The sequence below is a fragment of the Cetorhinus maximus genome, chromosome 13 (genome assembly GCF_964194155.1).
Source record: "Cetorhinus maximus chromosome 13, sCetMax3.hap1.1, whole genome shotgun sequence".
Taxonomy (NCBI): domain Eukaryota; kingdom Metazoa; phylum Chordata; class Chondrichthyes; order Lamniformes; family Cetorhinidae; genus Cetorhinus; species Cetorhinus maximus.
In genome coordinates, this window is record NC_135891.1 from 57,268,677 (window position 1) to 57,294,492 (window position 25,816).

Genomic DNA, 25,816 nt, shown 5'->3' on the forward strand with positions numbered 1-25,816 from the left:
ACATTTAACATAGTTCTATGCATATGTAGTTTACATCCATGTGTTGAAGGATGATTCTGAAAGGTTAAGTCTATTGAGGGGGACTGTGTTGGTCTTCTCAAGGTTTTGTACTGCCTAGATACAATGGCTGAATTACAGGTGAAAATATGATGATGAAGGAAATTTTAACCCCACCCAAAAAATGTAAAAGGAAATTTGAAACCTGACTCCTGCCCACCTCAAACTCACCCACTTCCAGTTTTAGCAAAGCTGGATAATGAGTGCTGCCAATCAACTTGCTCACAGGAGGCAGTTTAGTCATTTAAAAATTATAATGAGACTGCATGCCTCAGAATTAACCATCATTTTATAGTTAATCTGGTCAGCCAGGCTTCATAGCTCTTGACGAACCTGTTGGCTAAAGAGATGTGAGGACTGCTGGATCCAGGAGGTAATTGTCTTTGCACTTACCTGCTGGATCCAATTTACTTTTCTTGCCCTTTATTTCCCCTGTGATTGGATGCCTACCAACTCTTCCAATCTCCACCAAATACTTCCATTCTCCTTTCCCAAACCCTTCTGATCTCCCTCGACCCTTCCAATCTCCTCTTCTAGGGCCTTCCGATCTCCCCCACTAAATCTTCCAATCTCCCCACTGCCCCCAACCCCAGGCCCTTCCAATCTTTCCCTCCCAACACTTGTTGTGATATCACTTTAAAAGATTGCAAGTGGTGAGTCACCAAAGGAAGTGATGTCACATGACCTTGGAGTTTTAACAGTAAGAAGTGTGTAACTGTGCTCCTCTGCTTGTGGTGTGTATATGTCCCAGTTCAAGTGGATACAATAAATATTTGTCGTATATTGTTTGTATTCCTGTGACTCCTATATCAGTCACACACTAAAGGAGCAAAGGATATAAAATTCTGACCCTACCAATCTCTGCGTCCTCCTCCCTTTGCACTTTACCATAAGACCTCAGATCTCTTCCACCACCAACCTTTCTGCTACTGAGGCCTCTGATTGCCTGCTGGAGCCTCATCCTGAAGGCCTAACTGCTGTTTGTGGCCAAGAAACAGAAACAAAAAAAAAGGTTAAGTAGTTAAATTTGGCAGAAGCTGAGGAAAATTCATTCTTCCAGGTTGACTTGGAAACATCCCCACATCGTGCCCACATCCTGCTCCCTCTCCACCTCCAAGCTATTATGAGGGTTTGGTCTACAAATGCACTGGCCTCGATTTTAACTCCGGACAGAACTAGTGCACAGGGAATGGTCCAGGATGAGCTTCAAGCTTGCATGCTGAGGTCCAAAAAGATTTTAGGCCCTGAAACTCTTTTGCATATGCAAGATTGGACCCACTCCCAAACCTGGCAGGAATTCGTGCGGCAGGGGGTTGTTGCCTAGAACCTGCAGGAAACGTCCCGGGTGCATGGTAAGCCCATTGCAGGGCTCCGGGGTGGGAGGAGAGGTGGGAGAAGCCAGTGGCAGAGATGGCTCAAGGTTTCCCTCTGTGTCCTGAAGAAGGACTCTTGCACATCCGCGCATCCAAGCCTTCGAAGAGGCAGCAGCTTTGGCTTGGCAATGAAGCTATCACTGCTCCCCTACTCTGGCATGGGGTTGAAATAACAGATCAGGGACTCTGAGGACAACATCGAAGTCAAACTTGAATATTTGAAGAAGACCTGACTGGTTTTTTGCTGCCTGCAGTTTAAAAGTTCAGTCAGCGAATTAGTTAAGGAAGGATTGGGGGGAAAGCACTGCTCCATTTTAATTGCCTATCCTATAAATTGTTCCATTTCACAAAGGAAGAAAATGGGTCTTATCACTCTGACTGTGGGGTGAATTTTACAGCCTCCTGCTGGCACGATTAAAGGTGGGAGGAAGCATGTAAAATATAGTGGGTTGTCAATCTGCTGCCTTCCTGCTCCACCCCCAACAAACCAAACCCCCCCCCACCCCCCACTACTCCACCCCCCCCCCCCCCTCCCCCCACACCCCCTCCCTCCCTCCTGTCGATTGGCCAGAAGCTCTTCATGGCAGGACTTCCTGTCCTTGAGGGTCAGAAGTCCAACTCTCACCCTATTAAGACTGCCCTCAGCGTATTATTGCTGTGGGGCAGCTGGATTCCTGGTTGGTGAGGTGCCAGCTGACTTTTGGCTCGGGGCGGGGGTGGGGGGGGCACATGATCCAAACCCCTATCAAATCCACCCCTTTGGTCTCCTTCCCTAAGGTTGTAATTTCCTTGGGGAAGGTCAACAGAGGTTCACTGGACTAATTCTTAAAATGAGGGGATTGCCCAATGACAAGACATTGAGTAGACTAGGCTTAAATTTTCTAGAATTTAGAAGGATGAGGGCTGGTGTAATTGAGGCAAATAGGACCTCAACGTCAAATGAATTTATGAGTCCCAAACCCACTCTGCTACCTTTACATGTCTGAAGTCATTTTTGTAGGATTGCTTAATTAGTGGCCAGTGAGCAAGCTCGCTTTCCAATTAAAGATGGTGGTTGGGCTCCTGAGGTTGAAGGGCCAATGGGATGGGCCCCAGCAGTGATAATTGGCAGCTCCACCATCCGAGATGGGAGTTGCCAATACAAGTGAAAGAGAGAGAGAGAGAGAGAGAGAGAGCGTAAAAGAGAGGGCCATAAAGAGCTTCTGGCCAATCAACAGGAAGGGGGGTGGGCAGGAAGGCAGCAGATTGACAACCCACTATATTTCACATGCTTCCTCCCACCTTTAATTGTGCCAGCAAGAGGCTGTAAAATTCACCCCACAGTCAGAGTGATGAGCCCCATTTTCTTCCATCGATAAAAACAAATTCCCATTAAAAATGCCACAGCTCTCAGGCTGTCACGCATAGGGACAACCCCTCCACTGGACAGTCAGCAGCCTCAGCTGTGGCCTAACAGTCATGGTAGGTGCAATGTGTCAAGAGAGAATATCCCTAGTGGTATGGAGTGCTGCCCCTATCATGGCTTGTCACTGGGAGGCTGCCTCAATTTTTTGGCTGTGTTTCAGCCTCGGTGGGAGTCCCAATCGTCTTCTGCTGAGTGGCCTTAACAGGCCATTTAATTGGCCTAATAGACCACCGGCTGCTTGCGGGCAGGTAGCCATCACCATCCACTGTTTCTCCCAGAGTGAAGTTAACCCAGTGGCAGGAACATGCTGGTAAGCTGGCATTTTGCTCTCTGATACTAATTTTTAGTGCTTCCTGCCTTACATCCCATTCCGTTAATTGAAAATTCTGCCTATAAGCTTAAGGGGCTTGATAATGTTGATATCGGAAGGATCTGTCTGGGGCGACTAGAACCAGGGTTCATAGTCTCAGAATAAGGCATAAGTCATTTAGGACTGAGATAAGGAGAAATTTTTTCCCTCACAGGGTTGTGAATCTTTGGCATTCTGAACCCCAGAGGACCGTGGATACTCAGCTGGTGAGTATATTCCAGACAGATATCAATAGGGTTTTGGATACTAAAGGTTTTAAGAGATATTAGGAGCAGGCAGAAAGGTGGCATTAAGGTAGAAAATAAGACACGATCATACTGAATTATGGAACAGGCTTCAGGAGCCATGTGGTCTACTCTTGCTCCTATTACGTTCTCATATTCTTATCATTAACCTCATGGCCATTTTTAATGAAGATCATTATAGTACGCCTTTATCTTCTTCATAAAAATGTTCATAAAGACATTTGCTGATTTAGAAGGGAAACCTGTTTTGAAAATCAGTAACTGAATTTACATTTGCAAATGAGATCCAATTAATTAGGAGCACAGAAACTTTAGGAACAGGAGCAGTCCATTCAGCCCTTTGGCTCTGTTCCATCATTCAGTTAGACCATGGCTGATCTGTACCTCAAATCAATTTTCCTGTTCCATATGCCTTGACAACTTTATCAAAAAAAAACCTATCTAGTTGAGTCCTGAAAGTTTCAATTAAACCTGGGTCAACAGCCTACTGAGGAGAGAACTCCAAATTTTTACTGGCCTTTGTGTGAAAACTGCTTCCTAGTTTTGCTCCTGAATGACTGGCTCTTGTTTTAAGATTATGCCCCCTTGTTCTTGATTTCCCCCTACCAGAGGAAATACCTTCTCCATATCTACCCCACCAAACCCTTTTAATATTTTAAATACCTCAATCAGATCATGTCCTATTCTCAATATAAGCCTAGACTGTGCAAACTGTCCTCACAATTTGATCCTTTAAGCCCTGGTATCAGTCTGGTGAATCTGCTGCACCCTGCTCCATGGCCAGTACATCTTCCTGAGGTGCAGTGCACCAAAGTGAACATAGTATGCTAAATGGAGTCTGGTTAAGGCTTCGTACAAGAGAATCAAAACTTCTTCCCCTTTGTATTCCACCCCCTTTAAGCCTAACATTTCGTTAGCCTTATTGGTTGCTATTTGTACCTGTCCACTAGTCAATAATGGTTTTTGTACTTGGATTTCCAAATCCCTCTCCTGCTCTACAGTTCCTATTTTCTCTCCACTTTAGACAATACTCCAATGTACCTATCTTGATTCCATAGTGCCTGACCTCATACTTAGCCACATTAATGGGCCTAACAAAAGGCAGTCCAATTCCTTTTTCAGAAAATTGGTTAGTCATTGACCTAAAATGTTGAGCTTGTTTTATAATGCCCCTGTGAAACACTTTAGGATGTTCTATTACATTAAAGGTGCTACAAGTTGCCTTTGTTGTTGCACTAGACATCACCCAGTTACACATGTTGCAGTACCAACAACAGCACCAACTAGCTTCCCTTCCCAGCTGTATGAAAGAGTACAAAAGTTGTCAAAATTCTGGGTATATATCTACAAAGCAGATTTCACTTCTTCTGGCATGGACAGATCTTTCTGTTCAGCCCATCAATGGTTAAAGATTGTATCATCCTCACGTAAAGTACAGCATTCTGGCTGAATGTGGCACATTCACCATGGATTGAAAGGTATCACTACACAACCTGAGGAGACCACTTCCAAGGGTGGTCATACTGGACATAACCCCTTACACTGTTGTTACAATTTCCTATCAAGACAGAGGTGCCTACAGATTGAAAAACTTATTACCACTGGATTTCAAGATTTGCGATCACAATTAATAAATAATAATGCGCATATTTTCATTGCATTCCAACAAAGGTTGGCAGATTGACGAAGGAGCTGAGGATTATTTTGTCATCCTCCTATTGGGACATTTCCTTCTGTTAGTCCGCCTCCCCTCAATTACTTAGCACAGTCAACGCATTTACACATTATAGCTTAACTAGCAAGCTGCGCTTTCAAAAATAAACACATGAAAAATGCTAAACTTACTATTTGGTCTTCATGTTAAATTTGGTTTCAGAGAATGAACTGCAGCAGCAGTCTGGAGAGGGTTAATAGTTTATTTTCAATTCTAGTACATATTCTGTGGAACCCTGTTTGTATACATTGTACATAGAAACATATATAATGCAATTTCTCAAGGATGTTGTTAATCGTGAAACAATTTTTTGAAAAACAAATCTGGCTACCTTTTGCTAGACACATCCATTTGATATAAATATTAATCCTGCTATTTTCTTAGAACTGTTTTTTTTCTCTCCTTATTTTTCATTCGTATTTTATTATGTTGTGTAGTGTGCAACACTGTTGGTTAGGAATGTGAAAAAAAGATGCCCAAGGGCTTTTGTGGAAAGCCCTGCCTCTCCATCCATCTCTTCCCCCCACCCCCTCCACTCCCCACAGCCCCCCCCCCCCCTTCCCACATATACACACACAGATAATGCCTTGTGCATACATGATGACTTCAGTCAGGTTGAGCTTGCTGCTGTCGTGTGTGCTGAGACGCTCCGCAGTGCAGCCTCCTCTTCTGTTTTCTGGATAGAGAGAGGAACCTGACTACAAGCTGAAGGCTCTGGTCCTCTTCCTCATTTCACAGCTACCCCCTCATCCAGGGCACACGACCAGCAGGGAAAACAATGATCAATAATTTGAATGAATGTGATGATGGAGATGGTGGTCCAAACCAGGGTAAGTGCTGGCATTCTATCTTGTTGCTTCATGTCAAACATTTTGTTGTGTGTGTGTATATGTGTCAGAAGCTAGGCTTACAGAGAGAGAGAGAGAGAGAGAGAGTGAGAGAGCCTGCAAGCTGGTGATGTGCCACTGTACTGTATACATGGTTACCATGTTAAGGTCTGTCTGCAGTGCTGGAATGTGTAGCTGTGTCTGAATATGACTGAGGGTGCCATCAAATGTCCTTTCGACTGCTGTCACTATTTAGGATTAAGGAGATTGGTGTATAGTGCAGATACACTACAGCGGAGGCAGGGTGACAGCTGTGGTTCTTTGATGTGAAAGATTCTGAGGGGCTGACTACATGACTCCTGCTGATCGTTTACAACCTTTGCCTTTCTCTCTCTCTGTCTCTTAAGGTTCATGATTGTGGACCACTCTTAAAGGGCCACACGAGAGTCTTCCAAACCTAGGTGACAGTTTCCTTAAAACAAAATCTTGAAGTTGCCCCTTAATACTAAATTAGCGCTGGAGGAGGGTTCTGCAGATTTTAGCAAAGCAAAGCTTAAGGGTATATTGCGGATTTCAATGGCTTATAATAAATCTGCTGTTTGGCTTCTGAGAGGGGAAATGGTACAGAAATCTGCTTTTTGTTAAGCTGCTAAATGCTAGGTGACTGGATGGGAGTCTGCAAATGCGCTTTTTTTTTGAGCTGGGTATCATTTGGAAGTGCTGCGATGTTTTTAAATGCGGGCTCTGCAGTGTGCGATTGGTAACGCAGGAACACACCAAACTAAAAGTGAAAAAAATCCAGTTGTAACTTGTGCCAGTCTATTAGATTGCAGATACCTAACAATTGAACATTGAGCTAGTTTCTGAATTGCCCCCTCCACCAAAAAAAAATCAAGTACTACTCGCAAGCTATTCCTTTAATAGGTTTCATTAACTGTTGTGAGATATAGTAAAAATCCTGCAGCATTCTAATGTTTCCTTTAGGATGCTGCAACGTGCAAGATCTTATTTTAAAATTAGGTTACTGATTATTCTATGGAATCACAAGTCAGACTCTGAACTCCACCATAAGAATTTAGTAGATTTTGAACAGCGTTCCCTGGAGGATATCTCCAAGAATCCTTTGATTACCTGCCGTAGGAAATCCCCTTTTGCTGCATCATATAACAAGGTGACTATCTTTATGTAATGAGGTACTGGTATTAAGTAATATAGATTTGTGACACTGAACCTGTGTATGACACTCGATAGATCAAAGTGTCATTATTAATATTTCCTGATATGGTGTCCGTTGTAAAATGATATGAGATGTCCCTATTTCATGAGTTACCTACATTCCTATCTTTTTAGCTTTTTTGTGTGACAAATTTTTATATTAAGGATATATTTACAATAAAAACTTCATTGGATACTGCATATTGTCATGATATTAAGTTGTGTAATATTTACGTGAAACTGGGTCACTCAGCTCAGCATTTAAATTTGTGGATGAGGGAAGAATATTCAGTTAAATTTGAAAGTGTGTTCAAAATCCAGCCTTCTGAATCCCTAAGTTCAATTAAGAAGACCTGAATAGGAGAAGGATGCATTCATTCAGCAAGGATTGTGGTGGCTAGACAGCACCAAGCCAGATAGCTAGGGCATGCAGCCACACTCTCCAATTAGACAATCTGGGACTGGTCACATACTCACAACTGCATCCAATGTGTTGGGTACATAAGCATGTTAACACCAGAACCACGGACACATGGTCATCATGCCTATCACCTTGGATAATGCGCTTCCTCAGAGCCATACCAAGAGATGTGGACGCAAGCTGCCTGCATTCTGCTGCATGGTATGGCATGCAGTGCAAGCACACTTAAAACAACAGATGTGAAGGAAATCAAGGAGCAATTAAGAACAAAAATCTGGAGACTCCTGTTGACATTCAAACACCGACTGAGTTTTGTACAGTCAGGTGTAGGTCCTGATCAATATGGCTTGAAGGAGTTAATCTGTTGCTTCCTGTGCAATCTACATGTACATGGTTCCATTCAATGCTGATTTCAACAAGAGACGTGAATGCAGTGTTGTCAGAATTTTGGCATAAAGGACAAATGAAATGTCCGCTTGGATATCATGGGAAGCTTGTTATGACCTGTTTGTTTGCTGGGTACACAGCTATTTTTCTTAATAGTAAAGTGGTGATTATGCATTGGCATCCTGCCAACTCTGTCATAGGGAACTACATTTCTATTACTGTCCACCTCCTTCTATGACCAGAACTGAAATCAGGGACTCACTCTGAAGTAACAGTCAGTGGGTTCAATCCCACAATTCAACTAATGTGTAAAATTTACTGCTACCTTATTTTTACTTCTTGTAACCTGTTGTTTTGCAAGAAAACATTTCTTCTCAATTTTTATCCCCCTAGGGTGTCTACAGGCTAAATGTGACAGAGTCGTCAAGTTGCAGTTCAAAGAGGCAGAAGGGCCAAATTTCCTCAGCAGCCAAATCAGACTTTTGTCTTAACTCCTTCAGAGTCAGGAGTAACCACTTAAATAAAGGTCAAGACCTGGATTTGTGGGGTTCTGACCTTAGCTACGATATCCCAGTGCGCCTCCTCAAGGAGGGGTCCTCCAATGACCCTTTACAAAACTAGCCATTACTCAGGAGGCAGGGCAAAAAGTGGGCACCTTCTTCAAAGGCAGTTCCCATTCTCCTGGCCTATGGGGACCTGAGAAATTGGTACACCAAATGAAATCAGGCATACAGGTCTACAGAAGTATACCACCAGTGGGATTCAGTCCACTGGAACAAGCTGGACCATGGCTTTTTTTCATAAGATTTGCTCCATTGCAAAGGAAAAGCCCCTCCTGCTCCCTCTCTCCCAGTGATGGTGAATAGGCACCAGGTACAAAATTAAACATTAAACTGAACCAGAAATGTTATTTGCCTGTTATTCAGTCCCTTGCTAACATAGTGTGCTAACCCACTCAGCTATTATGTGTAATAGTTATAGGATGATTACAGTTAACAATGTTTCAATTTAAAGGCTTGCTGTCAGCTGTCTGAGGAGTTTGGAGGAATATTCAAATATTGGAATAAATTGCTCCATTGTTGACCCCATATTGTCTATATTGCAGCAGGGGTGATATTTGACATAGTGCAAATTTTTGCAAGTTATTTTTTATGAAGGGAAGAGGACAGTATGCTCTAAATGTACTGCAAAAACATATTTATTTTTCCATAGGGATGCAGTTAGTGATGTGGGTAATTTTTTGGCGTGACAGGTTTTATTTGCATTGAATAGCTGTCTGATTCCTGCATTAGCTTACATTTAAATCTACACTTCTCCATTATTTCCAGATAACCCAACCGCCTAATAATACATATTGCCTTTGAGGCTATTTTTCCTTGTGTCTCAATGACAAGGACCGGGCAGAGTACACAGACGCTCCACTATTTGAGCATGACATCCTATTACATGTGTTTGACTGCATTGACTATATAATTCAGAATTCTGTTTGTTTTTTCCTATTATTTCATGGGGTGTGGGTGTCACTGGCAAGGCCAGCATTTATTGTCCATCCCTAATTGCCCTTGAACTGAGTGGCTTGCTCACCCATTTCAGAGAGCAGTTAAGAGTCAACCATTTTGCTGTGGGTCTGAAGTCATATGTAGGCCAACCAAGTAAGGATGGTAGATTTGTTTCCCTAAATACATTAGTGAACCAGATGGGTTTTTAACAACAATTGATGACAGTTTCATGGTCACTATTACTGAAACTAACTTTATATTCCAGATTTATTAATTGAATTTAAATTCTACCAGCTGCCGTGGTGGGATCTGAATCCATGTCCCCAGCGCATTAGCCTGGGCGTCTGGATTACCAATCCAGTAAAGTTACCACTGCACTGCCATCTCCCCTACTTCTGTTGAGTGCAGTAGCTGGACATGTCGAGCATGTCTCATAGAACCCTAAGGATCTCTTCCAGCTTCTGCCTTAGCTATTATGTTCCCATTCATGGAGTATGTGTTGGCTATTTTGCATCATATGTTTGCCCATGTTAAATGTTACTGTTTCATCAATTTACATATTTTGTCCAGATTATTCTGGTGCTTCTTCAGAATCAATTGGCTCTCACTTTATTTTCATCTGCAATTCTGGAGTTTCGGTATCTGAATTATTGTTGTTAGTTAGAAACAGTAGTTATCCCTTTACTAATTCACTTGGCAATCCGCTCCCCATCATCACCCTGGCATAACTCCTTTAACTATTACCTGAGGTTTCCTACCCTTCTACTCTTTCCATCCTTCAGCCTTATCCATTTCTACCATTTACACTGAATCCCTGTTATTTTCACCTGTGATAGCCTTTCCTCTGAAATTTATCAAATGTGTTTTGGAATTCAAAGTTTACCATATTGTAAGGCTTTTCACTTGTAATGTCACTTCTCCAAGGTCAAGGAGGTTAGTCAGACAGAATCTTCCCCTTTCTGAATCGATGCTCATCGTTGTTTACTAAGTCATTATTGTACAGATAATCGTGAAGCTTACTCCAAATAATTGATCCAATTATTTTACATGGGATTGCATTGAGAGTAAAGGGTTTGTAGCTGATTGTTTCTGTTCATGACAATGGGCAAAGATGGCCAGTTTCCAGTCACCTGATGTAACCCTTAGTGCACATCAACTGATGTGTTATCAGTATTTTGTAAATCTTATCCCTGTCTCTCTTGGCATTCTGGAACAAATATCAGAGATTCCTCAGGATTTATCTGCCCTAAGTCAATTTTGCCAATCTTGTACTTACATCCCATTTATTTGCAATGTAAATGACTATAGCTGGCTCATGAACACTGATCTGTTGGAACCAGAACAAAGATAAGTACCAACCTGAAAATGGTTCAAAAGATAAAACGATCAATACTTATTTCATGAAAAGTGTGATCCATCTGAAAAAAAGAAGCTCCTTCTGAAGGATCTCAACAGTTTTAAAGCACACATCTTTAGTGCAATCAATTATCTGCAATCAAGATTCCCCTGCAGTTTTGAATTCTGAAATTTTACTAATGATTACATCGTATGGCAATTTTATAAGTGTATTCTGGTCTCATGTCATAAGGTATGAAAGCTCCTCTGTCACATGACATGAACCATGTGGAAAAACTAGGCTGTGTAACAGTGATGATAGCAGATTCCTCTCTTGGGAAATATAAAGCAGGATAGTTCCAATAAGACTAAACACTGGGAAAATTATATCATTCATGTTTGCATTTGGAAGTGTGCTTTATGTTGTAACATATTCGAAATGTTTAGGTGACCATGTAGATCATTTAAGCTTCATCACTGAACATATGCAACCATACAGTCTCACAGTATTGACCACAGGTAATGGAGAAAACACACTGTAAACAGCATGAGGAAATAAAGTGATTGTTATACTGCAGTGAAAACCACTTGACAAGGACTGTCCTTCTGGTCAAATCTTATTAGAATGACTGCATCTTTCTTCCTGTGCTACTCCGGAACATTTTACGCTCACATGTATAACAGTTGGATTCAGCCAAATGTTATCAGTTATGAAGACTGATGCTCACTATTTATTTTTACTGTCCTTTGCCTGCAGTCTCTAATGTCCCACATGTTTTTCGTCTTCTGTACTGTTCAGTGGCTGTTGTGAGATGAGCAGCATTGTAGTTTTGTGAAAAGTCTCTTTCTAAAATTTCTCCTTAGTGTTTATTGGCAATTATCAGTGATATCTAAATTTTACCAGTGGCATCAGAAAGACAGAATTAGTATGGAGTGATGTGGGAGCAAAGCTATTATCAAGTGTCCTGATCATGTGACTAGTACTGCAGTATAGTTGTAATCACTGTACTGCAGTTTACTGTTATCCACCTGCTGTCTTTAAGTCTATCTATCTATATAAATGAAAGTTTGCATATGGGGTGAATGCACAAAGCACATGCTGATTGGTTATCATTTAAAAATAATTATATTTCTCAAACATTCCTATCCAAAAAAGGGACCAATCAAATTGATGAAAAATTCTTAATCCCTTCAGCACTCATGTTCATTGCCCCAGCCAGCACACGATGCATCTCTAAACAATCAAAAGAGCTTATCAATAAACTCATTCATTCATGTTTCTATTTAAAAACATCACTTCTCCCTCCAAAGGTCTTCTGTTTCTCTGTAGGTTTGGTTTGCCCTCTACTCCCTTCCTGAAAGTTGCATTGTCCACCTGCACCTTAACTTCCAGCATGGTTTGGTAGCCCTGTGGGTCTTGTTTACCTCCACACCCAAATATCAGATTTATATCCCTAGTGGGTAAAGGATTATACATTAAATCTCACAAAAAAGAGCTGCATTTATATAGTGCCTTTCATGACCTCAGGATGTCCTAAAGCACTTTACTGATAATAAATTATGTTTGAATTATAGTCACTGTTGTAATGTCGGAAGGGTCGGGTCCAATTTACACACTACAGGTTGCCACAACAGCAGTGAGATAAATGATCAGATACTCTGTTTCAGGAATGTTAGCTAAGAAATAAACATTGGACAGGATGCCCCTGTTTTACTTCGAAATAGCTCTGTGGGATTTTTTTTACATCCACCCAATTAGGCAGATAGGGCCTTAAGGGTTTAACATTTCATGTGAAAGACAGAGCTTCAGATAGTGCAACACTTCCTCAGTGCTGAACTGGAATGTTAGCCTTAATTTTTTGCTTAAGTTTCTGATTTGGGTCTTGAACTCACAACCAACTCAAAGGCAAGAGTACTTCAACTGAACGATGGCCAGCAGTTGATATAGAGCATAATACAAAGGGAAAAAGGTCATGAGCAATACTGCTCTTATTAATTTGAATGAGGAACTTAATCATTCGAACAGTTTGAGGATGATGTAAAAGGAAAGTAACCAATTTGGATGCTGTAATTTTAGCTTCCTCATTCAGTTTATTTGTCAGTGTTTTGAGAGACTATCTTAATTTGATCCAGTTCAATATGTAACTCAATAAGTATAATTTACGACATCATAAACACACAAATAAATAATTCATGCTAAAAGCTTTAAAGGTGTTACATTGAGAAAGATGTTTACCCCACTGAGGCAATCCCCTCTCCATAGTACCTGGAGCTTGATTTATTTTCCTCTGATTTTACCCTTTTGCTCTGTTCTTCTTTGCTTGTTACCTTGGCGTAGACGATGTTTAGGAGAGGCAGTGCCATAGAGGTAATGTCACTGTACTAGCAATCCGGAGGCCCAGACTAATGCTCTGGGAACATTATGGCAGCTGGTGGAATTTGAATTCAATTAATAAATCTGGAATTAAAAGTTAGTCTTAGTAAGGATGACCATGAAGCCATTGTCAATTGTCGTAAAAACCCATCTGGTTCACTAATGCCTTTTAGGGAAGAAAATCTACCATCCTGACCTGATCTGGCCTACATGTGACTCAAGACCCACAGCAATGTGGTTGACTCTTAAATGTTCTCTGAAATGACCTAGCAAGCTACTCAGTTGTATCAAACTGCTAGAAAGTTAATAAGGAATGAAACAGGACGGACCTCTGGACATCGACCTAGGCACTGGAAATGACAGCGACAAACTCAGACCTGTCAACCCTGCAAAGTCCTCTTTACTAACATTTGGGAACTAGTGCCAAAATTGTCTCACAGACTAATCAAGCAACAACCTGACATAGTCATCCTCATGTAATCATACTTTACAGAAAATGTCCCAGACACCGCCATCACCATCCCTGGGTATGTCCTTTTCTACCAACAGAACAGGTCCACCTGAGGTGGAGGTACAGTGATTTAGTCGGGAGAGAGTTTACCTGAGAGTCCTCGTTGACTTTGGACACTATGAAGTCTCATGGCATCAGGTCAAACATGGGCAAGGAAGCCTCCTGAAGATTACAACCCCCCGTCAACCGCGTTCCACAACCCCTGCTCTCACCTCAGCTAATGAATCAGTACTCCTTCATTTTGCAAGAAGCACTGAGGGTGGCTAGGACGTGGAATGTACTCTGGATGGGGGACTTCACTGTCCATCACAAAGGCGGGCTCAGTAGCAGCATGACTGACTGAGCTAGCCAAGTCCTAAATGACATAGCTGCTGGACTGGGTCTGTGGCAGGTGGTGAGGGAGCCAACAAGAAAGTAAAAGAGATTTGACCTCGTCCTCACCAATCTACCTGTTGCAGATGCATCAGACCATAACAGTAAAGGTAGGAGTGACGACTGCACAACCCTGATGGAGAAGAAGTCCTGTCTTCACGTCTCCATCATGTTGTGTGGCACTATCACCGTGCTAAACGGGATAGATTTTGAACAGATCTAGCAACTCAAAACTGGTCATCCATAAGGAGCTGTGGACCATCAGCAGCAGCAGAATTGTAGTCAACCATAATCTGTAACCCCATGGCCTGGCATATCCCCTATTCTACCATTACCATCAAGCCAGGGGATCAACCCTGGTTCAATGAAGAGTAGAGGAGGGCATGCCAGGATCAGCAAGAGGCATACCTAAAAATGAGGTGACAACCTGGTGAAGCTACATTACAGGGCTACTTGCATGCCCACCAGCATAAGCAGCAAGCTAAGCAGATCAGATCTGAGCTCTGCACATCCGGTCGTGAATGGTGGTGGACAATTAAACAATTAACTGGAGGAGGAGGAGACTCCACATATATCCCCATCCTTAATGATGGAGGAACATAGTACATCAGTACAAAAGACAGCATCTGCAACCATCTTTCGCCAGAAGTGACAAGTGGATGATTAATCTCAGCCTCCTCATGTGGTCCCCAGAATTACAGGTGCCAGTCTTCAGCCAATTCAATTCACTTGATATGATATCAAGAAACGGCTGAAGGCATTGGATACTGCAAAGGTTATGTGTTCTGACAACATTCCGGCAAAAGCACTGGAGACTTGCACTCCAGAACTTGCCGTGCCCCTAGCCAAGCTGTTCCAGTACAGCTACAACACTGGCACCTACCTAGCAATGTGGAAGATTGACTAGTTATGTCCTGTCCACAAAATCAGGATAAATCCAATGCGGCAAATTACTGTTGTATCACTATACTCTCAATCGTCAACAAAATGATTCAAGGTGTCGTCTTCAGCGCTATCAAGTGGCACTTACTCAGCAATGACTTGCTCACTGACACCCAGTTTAGGTTCTGCCAGGGCCACTCAGCTTCTGACCTCAATATAGCCTTGGTCCAAACATGGACAAAAGAGCTGAACTCAAGCGGTGAGCTGAGAGTGACTGCCCTTGGCTACAGGTTTGTCTGAGCAATTTGACTGAGTATGGCTCAAGGAGTCCTAGAAAATCTGGAGTCAATGGATATCAGGGGGAAATTCTCCACTGGCTGGAGTGATACCTAGCACAAAGGAAGATGGTTGTGGTTGTTGGAGGTCAATCTTCTCAATACCAGGACATCACTGAAGGAGTTCCTCAGGGTAGTGCCCTAGGCCCAACCATCTTCAGCTGCTTTATCAATGACCTTCCTTCCATCATAAGGTCAGAAGTGGGGATGTTCGCTGATGATTGCACAATATTCAGCACCATTCGCAACTCCTCAGATACTGAAGCAGTCCATGTCCAAATGCAACAAACATTCAGGTTTGGGCTGATAAGTGGCAAGTAACATTTGTGCCACACAAGTGCCAGACAATGATCATCTCCAACAACAGAGAATCTAACCAAATTAAAGGAAAATATGGCGAAAGCTGGAGTTCTAAAATAAAAACAGAAAGTGCTGGAAAAGCTCAGCAGGTCTGACAGCATCTGTGAGAACCTAACCATCTCGCCTCAACATTCAATGGCATTACCATCACTGAACCCCCACTATTAACGCCATTGACTAGAAACTGAACTGGACCAGCCATATAAATTATTTGGCTACAAGAGCAGGCCAGAGGTGAGGAATTCTGTGGTAATTCACTTCTTGACTCTCCAAAGCCTGTTCACCATCTTGAAGGCACAAGTCAGACACAGAGGCAACAGTGTGTACCATCTACAAGATGCACTGCAGTAACTCACCTTCCAAACCTGTGACATCTGCCACTTAGAAGGACAAGGGCAACAGAAACATGGGAACATCAGAACTTGCAAGTTTCCCCCTAACCCACACACCATCCTGACTTGGAACTATATTGGCCGTTTCTTCACCGTCACTGGGTCAAAATCCTGGAACACCCGTGGACTGCAGTGGTTCAAGAAGATAGCTCAGCCCTGCCTTCTCAAGGGCAGTTAGGGATGAGCAATAAATACCCTCACCCTGTGAAGGAATAAATACTCATGCATTAAGGCTAATTGTAAGCCCCACACTGCAGCTAAAATTTCAAAAGAAAATAAAGGTTTGAATTTTCACCACGGGGACAGGAAACTGGACCCAAACCTATTTCTTATTCAGAAGCCTGCCTCCATTTGGAAACTGACTGAAGATCGTATTTTTGTGGGGGTAAGCCCTTAGTTAGGGAAGGTTTCAGTGGGGGCGGGAATGGAGGTGGGTCAGTTGAAGTGTTTGATTCATTTTGACTCCCCATGGCAGCAATCACTAGGGCTGCTGGTTATCCTGGGGGAGAGATCTGCTAATTGTGCCAGTGCCTTCTACTGCACCACAGGGAAGTAAGATGTCACAGGAGAGCCAGAGGCCTGGTACCTGGGGCAGGACAGACCCTTGCTTCATTGATGCTGACCTGGGTCTAATGCTGGAGGCCGTGAGGGAGTGACAATGATCCTCTTCCCAGAGGGTGGTAGGAGAAGGCTACCTCATCATGCATCTGTTCAGCATCATCTCCCTCCTCTCTCACTTCCTGCTCCTCCCCCAAAGAGTCATCTACTTTTGGAGCCTTGCTGTCCTCAAGGTCCATGCCTCGCTGGAAGGTTATGTTGTGGAGCGGGCAACTGACCACCACAATGACAAAGACCCTTGCAGGAGGGTATTGGAGGCATTGCCCAACCAGTCCAGGCTCAGGGTCCAGCACCTTCTGAGGCTGCAAAGCCCCATCAGTTGTGAATCAGATAAAGACCATAATAAAAGACCATAAAACATAGGTGGAGAAGTAGACCATTCGGCCCATCCAGTGTGATCTGCCATTCAATGAGATTATGGTTGATCTGATTCCACTTCAATTCCAATTTCCTGCCTTTTCCCCCAAACCTTCATTACCTCATTGATTAAAAACCTGTCTATCTCAGCCTTCAATATACTTAACGACACAGCTTCTACAGCCCTCTGCGGTAAAGAATTCCATTGGTTCACCACCCTCTGAGAGAAGAAATTCCTCCTCATCTCTGTTTTAAACTGGCGCCCCCTTACTCTGAGATCATGCCCTCTGGTCCTAGACTCTCCCACAAGGGGAAACAACCTCTCAGCATCAAGCCCTCTAAGAATCTTATATGTTTCAATAAGGTCGCCACTCATTCTTCTAAACTCTAATGAGTACAGGCCCAACCTACTCAACCTCTCCTCATAAGAAAATCCCTCCATACCCAGGATCAACCTAGTGAACCTTCTCTGGACTGCCTCCAATGCCCATATATCTTTCCTTAGATAAGGGGATCAAAACTGTTCACAGTACTCTAGCTGTGGTCTAACTAGTGCCTTGTATAGTTTTAGCAAGACTTCTCTATTTTTATACTCCATTCCCTTTGAAATAAAGGCCAATGTTCTATTTGCCTTCCCTATTACCTGCTGAACTTGTATGCAAGCTTTTTGTGATTCACGCATGAAGACCCCCAAATCCCTGCTGCAGCTTTCTGCAGTCTTTCTCCATTTAAATAACATTCAGCTACTCTATTCTTCCTGCCAAAGTGCATAACCTCACATTTCCCCGCATTATATTCCATCTGCCAAGTTTTTGCCCGCTCACTTAATCTGTCTATATCCCTCTGTAGACCCTTTGTGTCATCCTCACCACTTGCCTTCCCACCTATTTTTGTGTCATCCACAAACTTGGCGATAGTACATTCACTTCCCTCATCTAGTCATTAATATATATTGTAAATAACTGTGGCCCCAGCACTGATCCCTGTGACACTCCACTAGTTACAGGTTGCCATCCTGAAAATATCCCCTTTATCTAAACCCTCTTTGTCTTCTATTAGTTAGCCAATCCTCTTTCCATGCTAATATACTACCCCCAACACCAGGGGCTCTTATCTTATTAAGTAGCCTTATGTGCGGTACCTTTTCGAACACCTTTTGGAAATCCAAATATATTACATCTACTGGTTCTCCTTTATCTATCCTGCTTGTTAGACATATTGTCCAGCCTTGGTGAAGAGGGCATCTGTCACCTAAGTAATTCACCAGTGTGCAGTCGTCTGTGAGATGCCGCGGAGGTCTGCAGCTGACCCTTAAAAGGACCAAGCAACAAAGGAATTCAAGGCCACAAGTATCTTGATTGCTACTGGCAGAGCTTGACGATCATTGGTGTGAGGTGTGAGTTCCAGGCTGTTGAGGGCACAGATTTCTGCGCAGAGTCACAGTCTGCTTCAACACTTTTTCTCAGTCTTATCCAGGTATCTTCACCTTTGTCTGTAGATCATCTGCTCAGGGTAGTGTCTCCTTCTCCTTCGTGCTCCTTGTCCTTCTACCTTGGCTGCCTGATGCTCAGGACTCTACCCTTCCTGTGCAGGCTGCTGCCCCTCATCTCGACTTCTGAGGCTGAAGTACATGTTGCAGCCTTCCTGATGTCCAGGTGGTGTCCAAACAGTCTTGCCCTCTGCTGCCCTGCACACACAATGCCAGGAGGGTGACTACTCCCTCAACCTACAAAGATCTTAATGCTGACTCCTCCATTAACCTGAGATGGGCTGCTGCAACTTTAACTTTAAAAGGGTAAAGTCTTTCACCTATTATCAGCATTTAGACTTACCTTCAGAAACTTTTCCGACACCCATGGCTTGCCCTTGCTTGCTTCCCAGCTGGTCTGAGGTAGACAGCTCCTAAATACTGGCTGCATCCACCAAAGTTTGGCTTTTAACAAGCACATAATGATCTTAATTGGCCTCAACAAGAGTGCAGGTGAGCTTACAGGCCCATGCTCTCACACTGCCCTCTCACATTCAGAATGGAGAAGGTATGTCAGCATGCACGGCATCGCCGCCATTTTCTTTTGGTCACCCACCTCCATTTGGGTGCGATTTAGGCCACAAAAATCCAGCCCAAGGTAACTGAATGCAGAGGCTGATGCCTTCTGCCAGTTATGCAACACAATTTTTCACACATCTCTTTTGCTCTGAGGATGTTTGAAATTTGATGTTGGCTGCTTCCTTTCCTCTTTCACCTTTCCCCATGTTACATGTCGCCACGATGCTGGTTGATCACTTTCATATCAACCATCATTTTTGGATTTGCCAGGTGGTTTTACAGCCAGATTATCTTCCTGTCAATAGCCCTCCCTATTTATCCAGGCTGGGGACTGTCAGTGATACACACTGGCTTGCCTGCAACAGTGGCTGCATTCTTTCACAGCCAGCAAGTCCTGAAATGGGACTTCAACCAAGAGCCTTCTGGCTCAGAGGCAGGAGAGCCACTCCAGCTCCCTAAAATGTGACTTTGGATCAAACCATGGAATTGAAATTTAAACATGATGTTTAATTTGAGCTATTCTACCTGTTTTCATTACCTTTTAAATTACAGCCATTTTTACAATCATTCTTATCCATTTATCTTTTTTTCTGCTCAGTTCTCTATTTTCATTCCTTCCACTCTTCCTTGCATTTTTGTTTTATTTGCTAGTTGCCCCCTTTTCTCTATGTAATTTGTATACTTCTTTTCCCTTTCATATGGCTGCTTGCATTTCAACACAGAGTCAGACACACAATATGAGCCTACATCCAAAGTTTCCATGTATTTGTATACATTTAGTAAGGTACTAAACTTTTTAAAAACATTTAATAAGTACAATCAAACAAATAAATTGGACAGCAACTCTCTTGGATATCAGGACACCACCTGTACTGCAAGCTGCTTCTCCTGATGTTCTGCTTATCCCTCTTTTTATGATGTGGTATCAATATTACCACAATCTGCTGTTGGGTTGCTGTATCTGCTGTGCTCCCTATAGCTTGTACTTTGTAGCAGGTAGCATCTATAATTGTAGAGCAGCAAAATATGAATGAGGTTATAACATGAGATCGTTGGAAGTCAATGTTAGTTTTCACTCCTCTTCATGACAACGCTCACATGCAATACCAGCAATCCACCCCCAAGTTTTCTGTCAATTGATGCAACAGTATACACGCAAACCATGCCAGCATCTCACAACTCAGAGTGGTCCCAGTAAAGTAGGTTTTTTACTGCAGAGTTCCATTGACGAGCACTGAGCTATAGTACACTGTAAATCATTGTATAATTCTTCCATTGTTATAAATGCTATCTCCTCTGACTCAGCATGAGCAATACCACAAAAGAGGTGCTAATAAAACAGAAATGTCTTAATTTAGTTCGAGTGTGCTATAAATGAAGATGCCACGTGGTTCTGTGTGCATATCTAGTCTATAGCATTGATGATCAGAAATTTATGGAGAATAAATTTCCAAATAGCATCAAAGATAAAATTGTTGCATATTTTTCTCAATAGAGTGCCCTCAAACCCCTGTCTAAAACAAATCCTGTTGTCATGATTTGATTAATGCCAAGGAACTGAACCAAGGAAAATATACGAATTTAACTCCTGTCGACCCCTTCCTTTTCCACTTTTAAGTTACTGCAGAAGAAGGTGTCTCCTAAGAGACTAAAATTATTGTAGTTATCTCTTAATATAATTGGTCTTGGGTCAGCCAGAACATGTAGATAAATTGTCCAGTGAAGTCAGTTAAAAATGTCATTGCTAAAGGTAGGTGAGTTCCCACAGGACTATAGCATGCCAATTGAAATATGTTAGGGTAGATTTTGACTTTGTGCAATAGCATTTCACTTGCACTGAAACCAACGGGAGAGATGTGGAGCAGGATGCTAATTTATTATATGTTCAAAGGATGTGAGTGTTGCTGGCAAGGCCAGCATCTATTGTCCATCCCTAATTGCCCTTGAGAAGATGGTGAGATGCTTTCTTGAATCCTTACAGTCCATGTGGTATAGGTACATCCACAGTACAGCCATCCATTTTACACTATCACACAAAGTCAAAATCTACTTTCTACTTTTAGGATGTCTGGATAACTTAACAGCTCCCATACAAAATCCAGTATGATGTGTTGCATTAAGAGTTAAATTAACTTCCTTTATACTATTACAATATTTCCTAGATAAATTGATTTGCATCATTAATTGAACACATGCTAATGCTGGAAATTTATTCCTAAAATCCTGTTATTTTCGGAATACATATCATAAATGAAATTTGATTAAAGGGGAAGATTCCACTGAGATACACCAGAATGATACACATTGCCATCAAAAGAATCAAAATGTTTGCTTTCTTAAAGCTTGGAAATCCAAGCCCTGTAGTGAAGTCCATCACAAAAAGTTAAAAGAATGTTTAGATAACACCTGTAGATTTTAAGAGGGGGAAATGATGAGAGAGATGAAGATTTCCACTGCTCAAAGATCCTGGCATCAGAACCCCAACGCAAATTAATCCTTGTGCTTGTAACACATACTAAAGTTGTGGTGCAAGGCTCACTGAAAATTAGGACTCAGGCCTCATCTATTTGAAATCAACAAGCTGCAGATATCAAACATCCCAATGTAGCTCAACCTGTCAGATCCCTGGAAAATTTGGCAGACTTTGAGATGAGAAGTTCTGTTCCTCCTGGCACCACACTTGCTCTTTCGTTGACAGCATCTAGTCATTTGGTTAAGACGCATATTATGCCCAATTTATGTTGAATTTGGCAGTGTAGTCCTAAAACAGGCATAAGGTTTCTAATTGACATATTCAAGGAGCCTACTTCTAGGGTCCCCACCCCGACCCCCAATCACTTAGGAGGTGCTTGCTGCCATTCCGATGCACTTTTGTGGGAGATCGCATGTGGAAGTTGGACATTCAACTCTAATTTTTTGCCCCAAAATGGGTACAATAGGGACCAAGTGCTTCTCAGTGAGTCTAAATGTTGATTTGTGTCTTCTCAGAGTTATAGGGCCGAGTTTTTATGACAGACTTGGGAATCGCAATTCGGACCATTCCCGGGGTTGGATTAGAGTCAAGGCCACCACCTCCTGAAGCAGGCCTGAGGTATAAACAAAGGAGGGCTGATGCTGAGGCCGGCAGGTTAGAAGGCCTGCCTCTGTTCACTGGGACATTGGCCCAGATCTACACAAGACTGTTAAGCCCTATTGCCCTCACCCCTCATTCTCTACCCACCTCCATGCCCCTTCACTAATCCACATACCCATTCCATGTCCCTTTGTCCCCCTCCATAACCTCATGTCCCTCCATAACATCATGTCCTCTTCATGCCCACATGCCGCTCAATACCCCTTCATATCTCCTATGCCCCCACATATACCCATGCATCATCCATATCCACTCACCCAGTTTCCACTATGAACTCATGAGCCCTATAATAACACTGAGAATTCTTTGAAATGCTCATGAAATAAATAAACAATCATCCATTCAAACTACACGTTAAAAAAACTTACTCCACTTAAGTATTCATAAATCTGTTAAAATAAACAAAAAGCCATTCCAAATCCTCTTCAAAAATATCAACTGTCAATCAAACAAAGCTCACAATCCTCTTCACAGCGGTGTAAACAACTACTGCTGAGCTAAATCCATTATTCGAATTTGGACCTCAACCAAGCATTCATAACAGGATTCCATTTCACAACTCAATTAACTCTAGAGCTAAATATACTGAAGCCTTTGAAGTTAACTGAACAGATAGTTAACCATCTGTTCACTTTTCTCAAAGGTTCAACATATGAACTTTCCGTCAAAGAAGTCAGGCACCTGTTCAGTTTTTTCAAAGACTCAACAGATGCCTGGACTTTAAATCAAAATCAAAGCACAGGGTGCAAATTACATCTTGATATCTGATTGTCAATGTTATTGAATGCATTAGAACCATCTTTCCACAGGAGAAAGTACTCTAATGCACTGTATGAACACATACAATGCTGGTCAATTTAATGGTTACTTCCCTTTTAAGGATAGACCCCTATGATTGATCAATGCAGTAAAAACATACAAATTATACAACATCTAATTTTGACATTTGAAGTTGGCAAAACCTTTTCACCATACCTGTCAAAAGGTTCCCGACTTCACATCAGGCTTCCCTCAAGATTTTCAAACTGACTGACCTGATGTGTTTCATACAGGCTTCAGGAACGCACCAGCCTTGCTGAAGATCTCAAACCCAGGGAAAATCAAATTGAGGCAGGTATTTAAAAGGCTGAACCTGACGTCACCTTGAGTGCCTGTTGGGTCATGACCCACCATATTTCCTGCTCCGGCCAAAATGGCACCCTGTGGGAATCAGCTAGGAAATTTAAATTTATGGTTCTCCCCGCCCCCATTTTCAGCTACCTGATGACAGTTTACCTAGCATTGGGGCGGTAAGATCAAACCCATAGTGTTCATAGTTGTTACTTTGGTCTGAGTGCTACCAAGTCTTCTATGAGTTAGAGGGAGAAGGCGCAAGACCAAAACTAGCATGTAATACCCTTATTCATTTATTCATTTACACAATTATCTTTAATAACTTGCTATCCAATGTAGGAGTCAAATTTTGGTTCTTTAGAGAAAACAAATTTCTTCCCAATGCTATTTGTTTTGATTTTTTTTCCCAGTGGAGATCATTTTTGAGAAGAGCCATCTTCTGTCAGCCTTGGAATGAGAAATCAGAGCAAAAATCATCTGGGCGAATATACACAAACTGTACATTCTACAATGTCCATTTTTAGCTAAGCTAACACAGTTCTATTTTATACCATCAACAGATGGAGTTTAGAGGAGTATGTTGGCCTGACTGAAGTAAACAGTCATGTCAGTCCATTCACAAACTACATTTCATTGGATTAGAATTGCACCACAAGTGAAAGGCCTGTTAGCAAGCTATAACTGAGCGGCTAAAACCTAAAATCAGTTTGTATTTTTAATACCTACCAGTTGATCTTCCAAGGCTTTGCACAACCAGGTTGAAACCAGTTCTCCAGGGTTTCCACAGTCCCTCTGCTGAATGTATGATGGTGAGTAGCCAAACTCCTTGGAAATTCACCCCAAATGTATTTGTTTGGAAAAGCAGGATTAGAGAATGGTAGATAACTGGACCAATGCAGACACATTTTGTTCATTCCCCATTTTATATATTTATATTGTAAATAACTATGTTCACATTTATAGTGAAAGCCACCTATGTAAACTTGTCATTCTGAAATTGCACCCTCTTGCTAGTGTTGGTGCTATACTGTGACCGCTGCCAGGAGAGGGTAATTGCCGAATTTCAAGTCTACAGAGGAAGCTACTGTTATAAATGTGGACACTGGAATTTATATTAGCAAATCTGACAGGATTTGCTAGAGGCATGAGATTTTTAATACATAGATCAGTCATCTATTTTTGATCTTTTAGTTTAATTTATAAAGAGCTTTGACCTGACCCTATCTAAAGTCCTGTGTTCAGCTTTGGGCACGCATTGAATATAATGGCCTGGAAGCAGATGCAGCACTGATGCACTGAAATGATACCAGTGCATCAATGGTTGAATTATGAGGACAGGTTGCATAGACTTAGCTTGAGTGTAGAAGAATTGAGGGTGATTTAATGAGGCATTGTAAACAATAAAATGATTTGATGCAGTAGATACAGAGAAACTATTCTGTCTGATGGGGAGGGAATCAAGAATGAGGGGCATAAATTTAAAATTAGAGCTAGTCCATTAAGGAGGGAAATTGGGAAGCATTTTTCACACAAAGATTGGTAGTAATCAGGAACTCAGTCCCCCAGAAGGCTGTGGATGCTGGCACATTTGGAGCTTTCAAGACATAAGTCAATAGATTTTTGTTAGGTTTGGGCTTCAAAGAATTTGGAACAAAGGTGGGTAAATGAAATTGCTACACAGATCAACTGTGATCTAATGAAATGGCAGAGAAGGCCAAAGGGGCTGAACAGCCTTCTCCTGTTCCTATAAGATTTCTGACCCTAAACATTTTGATGAAATTCTTGAAGGCGAACTCATTAGTAATGATTCAGCAAACCAACAAACTGGAAGAGGAAATCTTTCACAGGAGTGAAAAGGTAACAGAATATTTATTAAAATTACAAATTGGTCAAAGACTCGCCTCGTTAATGAGTGAAATAACTACTTAGAAGATGTTCACAATTTTACCTCTAGCATGTTGTGATGTGCACAAGATAATTTGATTGGGCTTTATATTAAGGTTCCATGTTCATATCAAACTCCTCTCCCTTGATAAGCTCAATATGATAGCCTTGAGTGAACATGTTTTTATTCTAACTTGTCAGAAGAAGAAAATGCTATTTTTGCATTTGTTTATTTTATTTTATGACAGCTGCTGCAGACTTCTAACTACAAATCCAATTTATTGATTTTACCTGCACTAATAAAGTAATTGGTTTTCCGCCATTTCAAAATAGCACTTCTGCTTCTCTCACACATTTTGAGTTATTTTCGGCCCATTTATTAGGAGCCTTCTTCTCCCGCCACCCACCCCTCCTGTCACCACCACCCTCCCCCCACCACAACCCCCCCGCCCTCCCTCTCCACCTCTACCCCTGCCATATCTCTTTGGACAGGCCGAATTCAACAAGGTTCCATCAATTCTCCTGTGTATTCTTCGGGTGACATAGGAGGTGAAAGAATGAAGCCAGAAAAGACAAATAATATAAATCTA

At 42.1% G+C, this 25,816-nt stretch overlaps 1 protein-coding gene across 1 annotated transcript in view; it reads left to right on the forward strand.

The window, feature by feature from the left end:
- The first annotated feature begins 5,810 nt into the window (after positions 1-5,810).
- Positions 5,811-25,816, forward strand: part of LOC144688627 (solute carrier family 12 member 5-like) — a 742,161-nt gene continuing 722,155 nt past the window's right edge. The window contains exon 1 of the mRNA XM_078555421.1: positions 5,811-5,994. Within this exon, the coding sequence (XP_078411547.1) occupies positions 5,943-5,994 (52 nt within the window). The 5' untranslated portion in view covers positions 5,811-5,942. The remainder of the gene's footprint in view (positions 5,995-25,816) is intronic.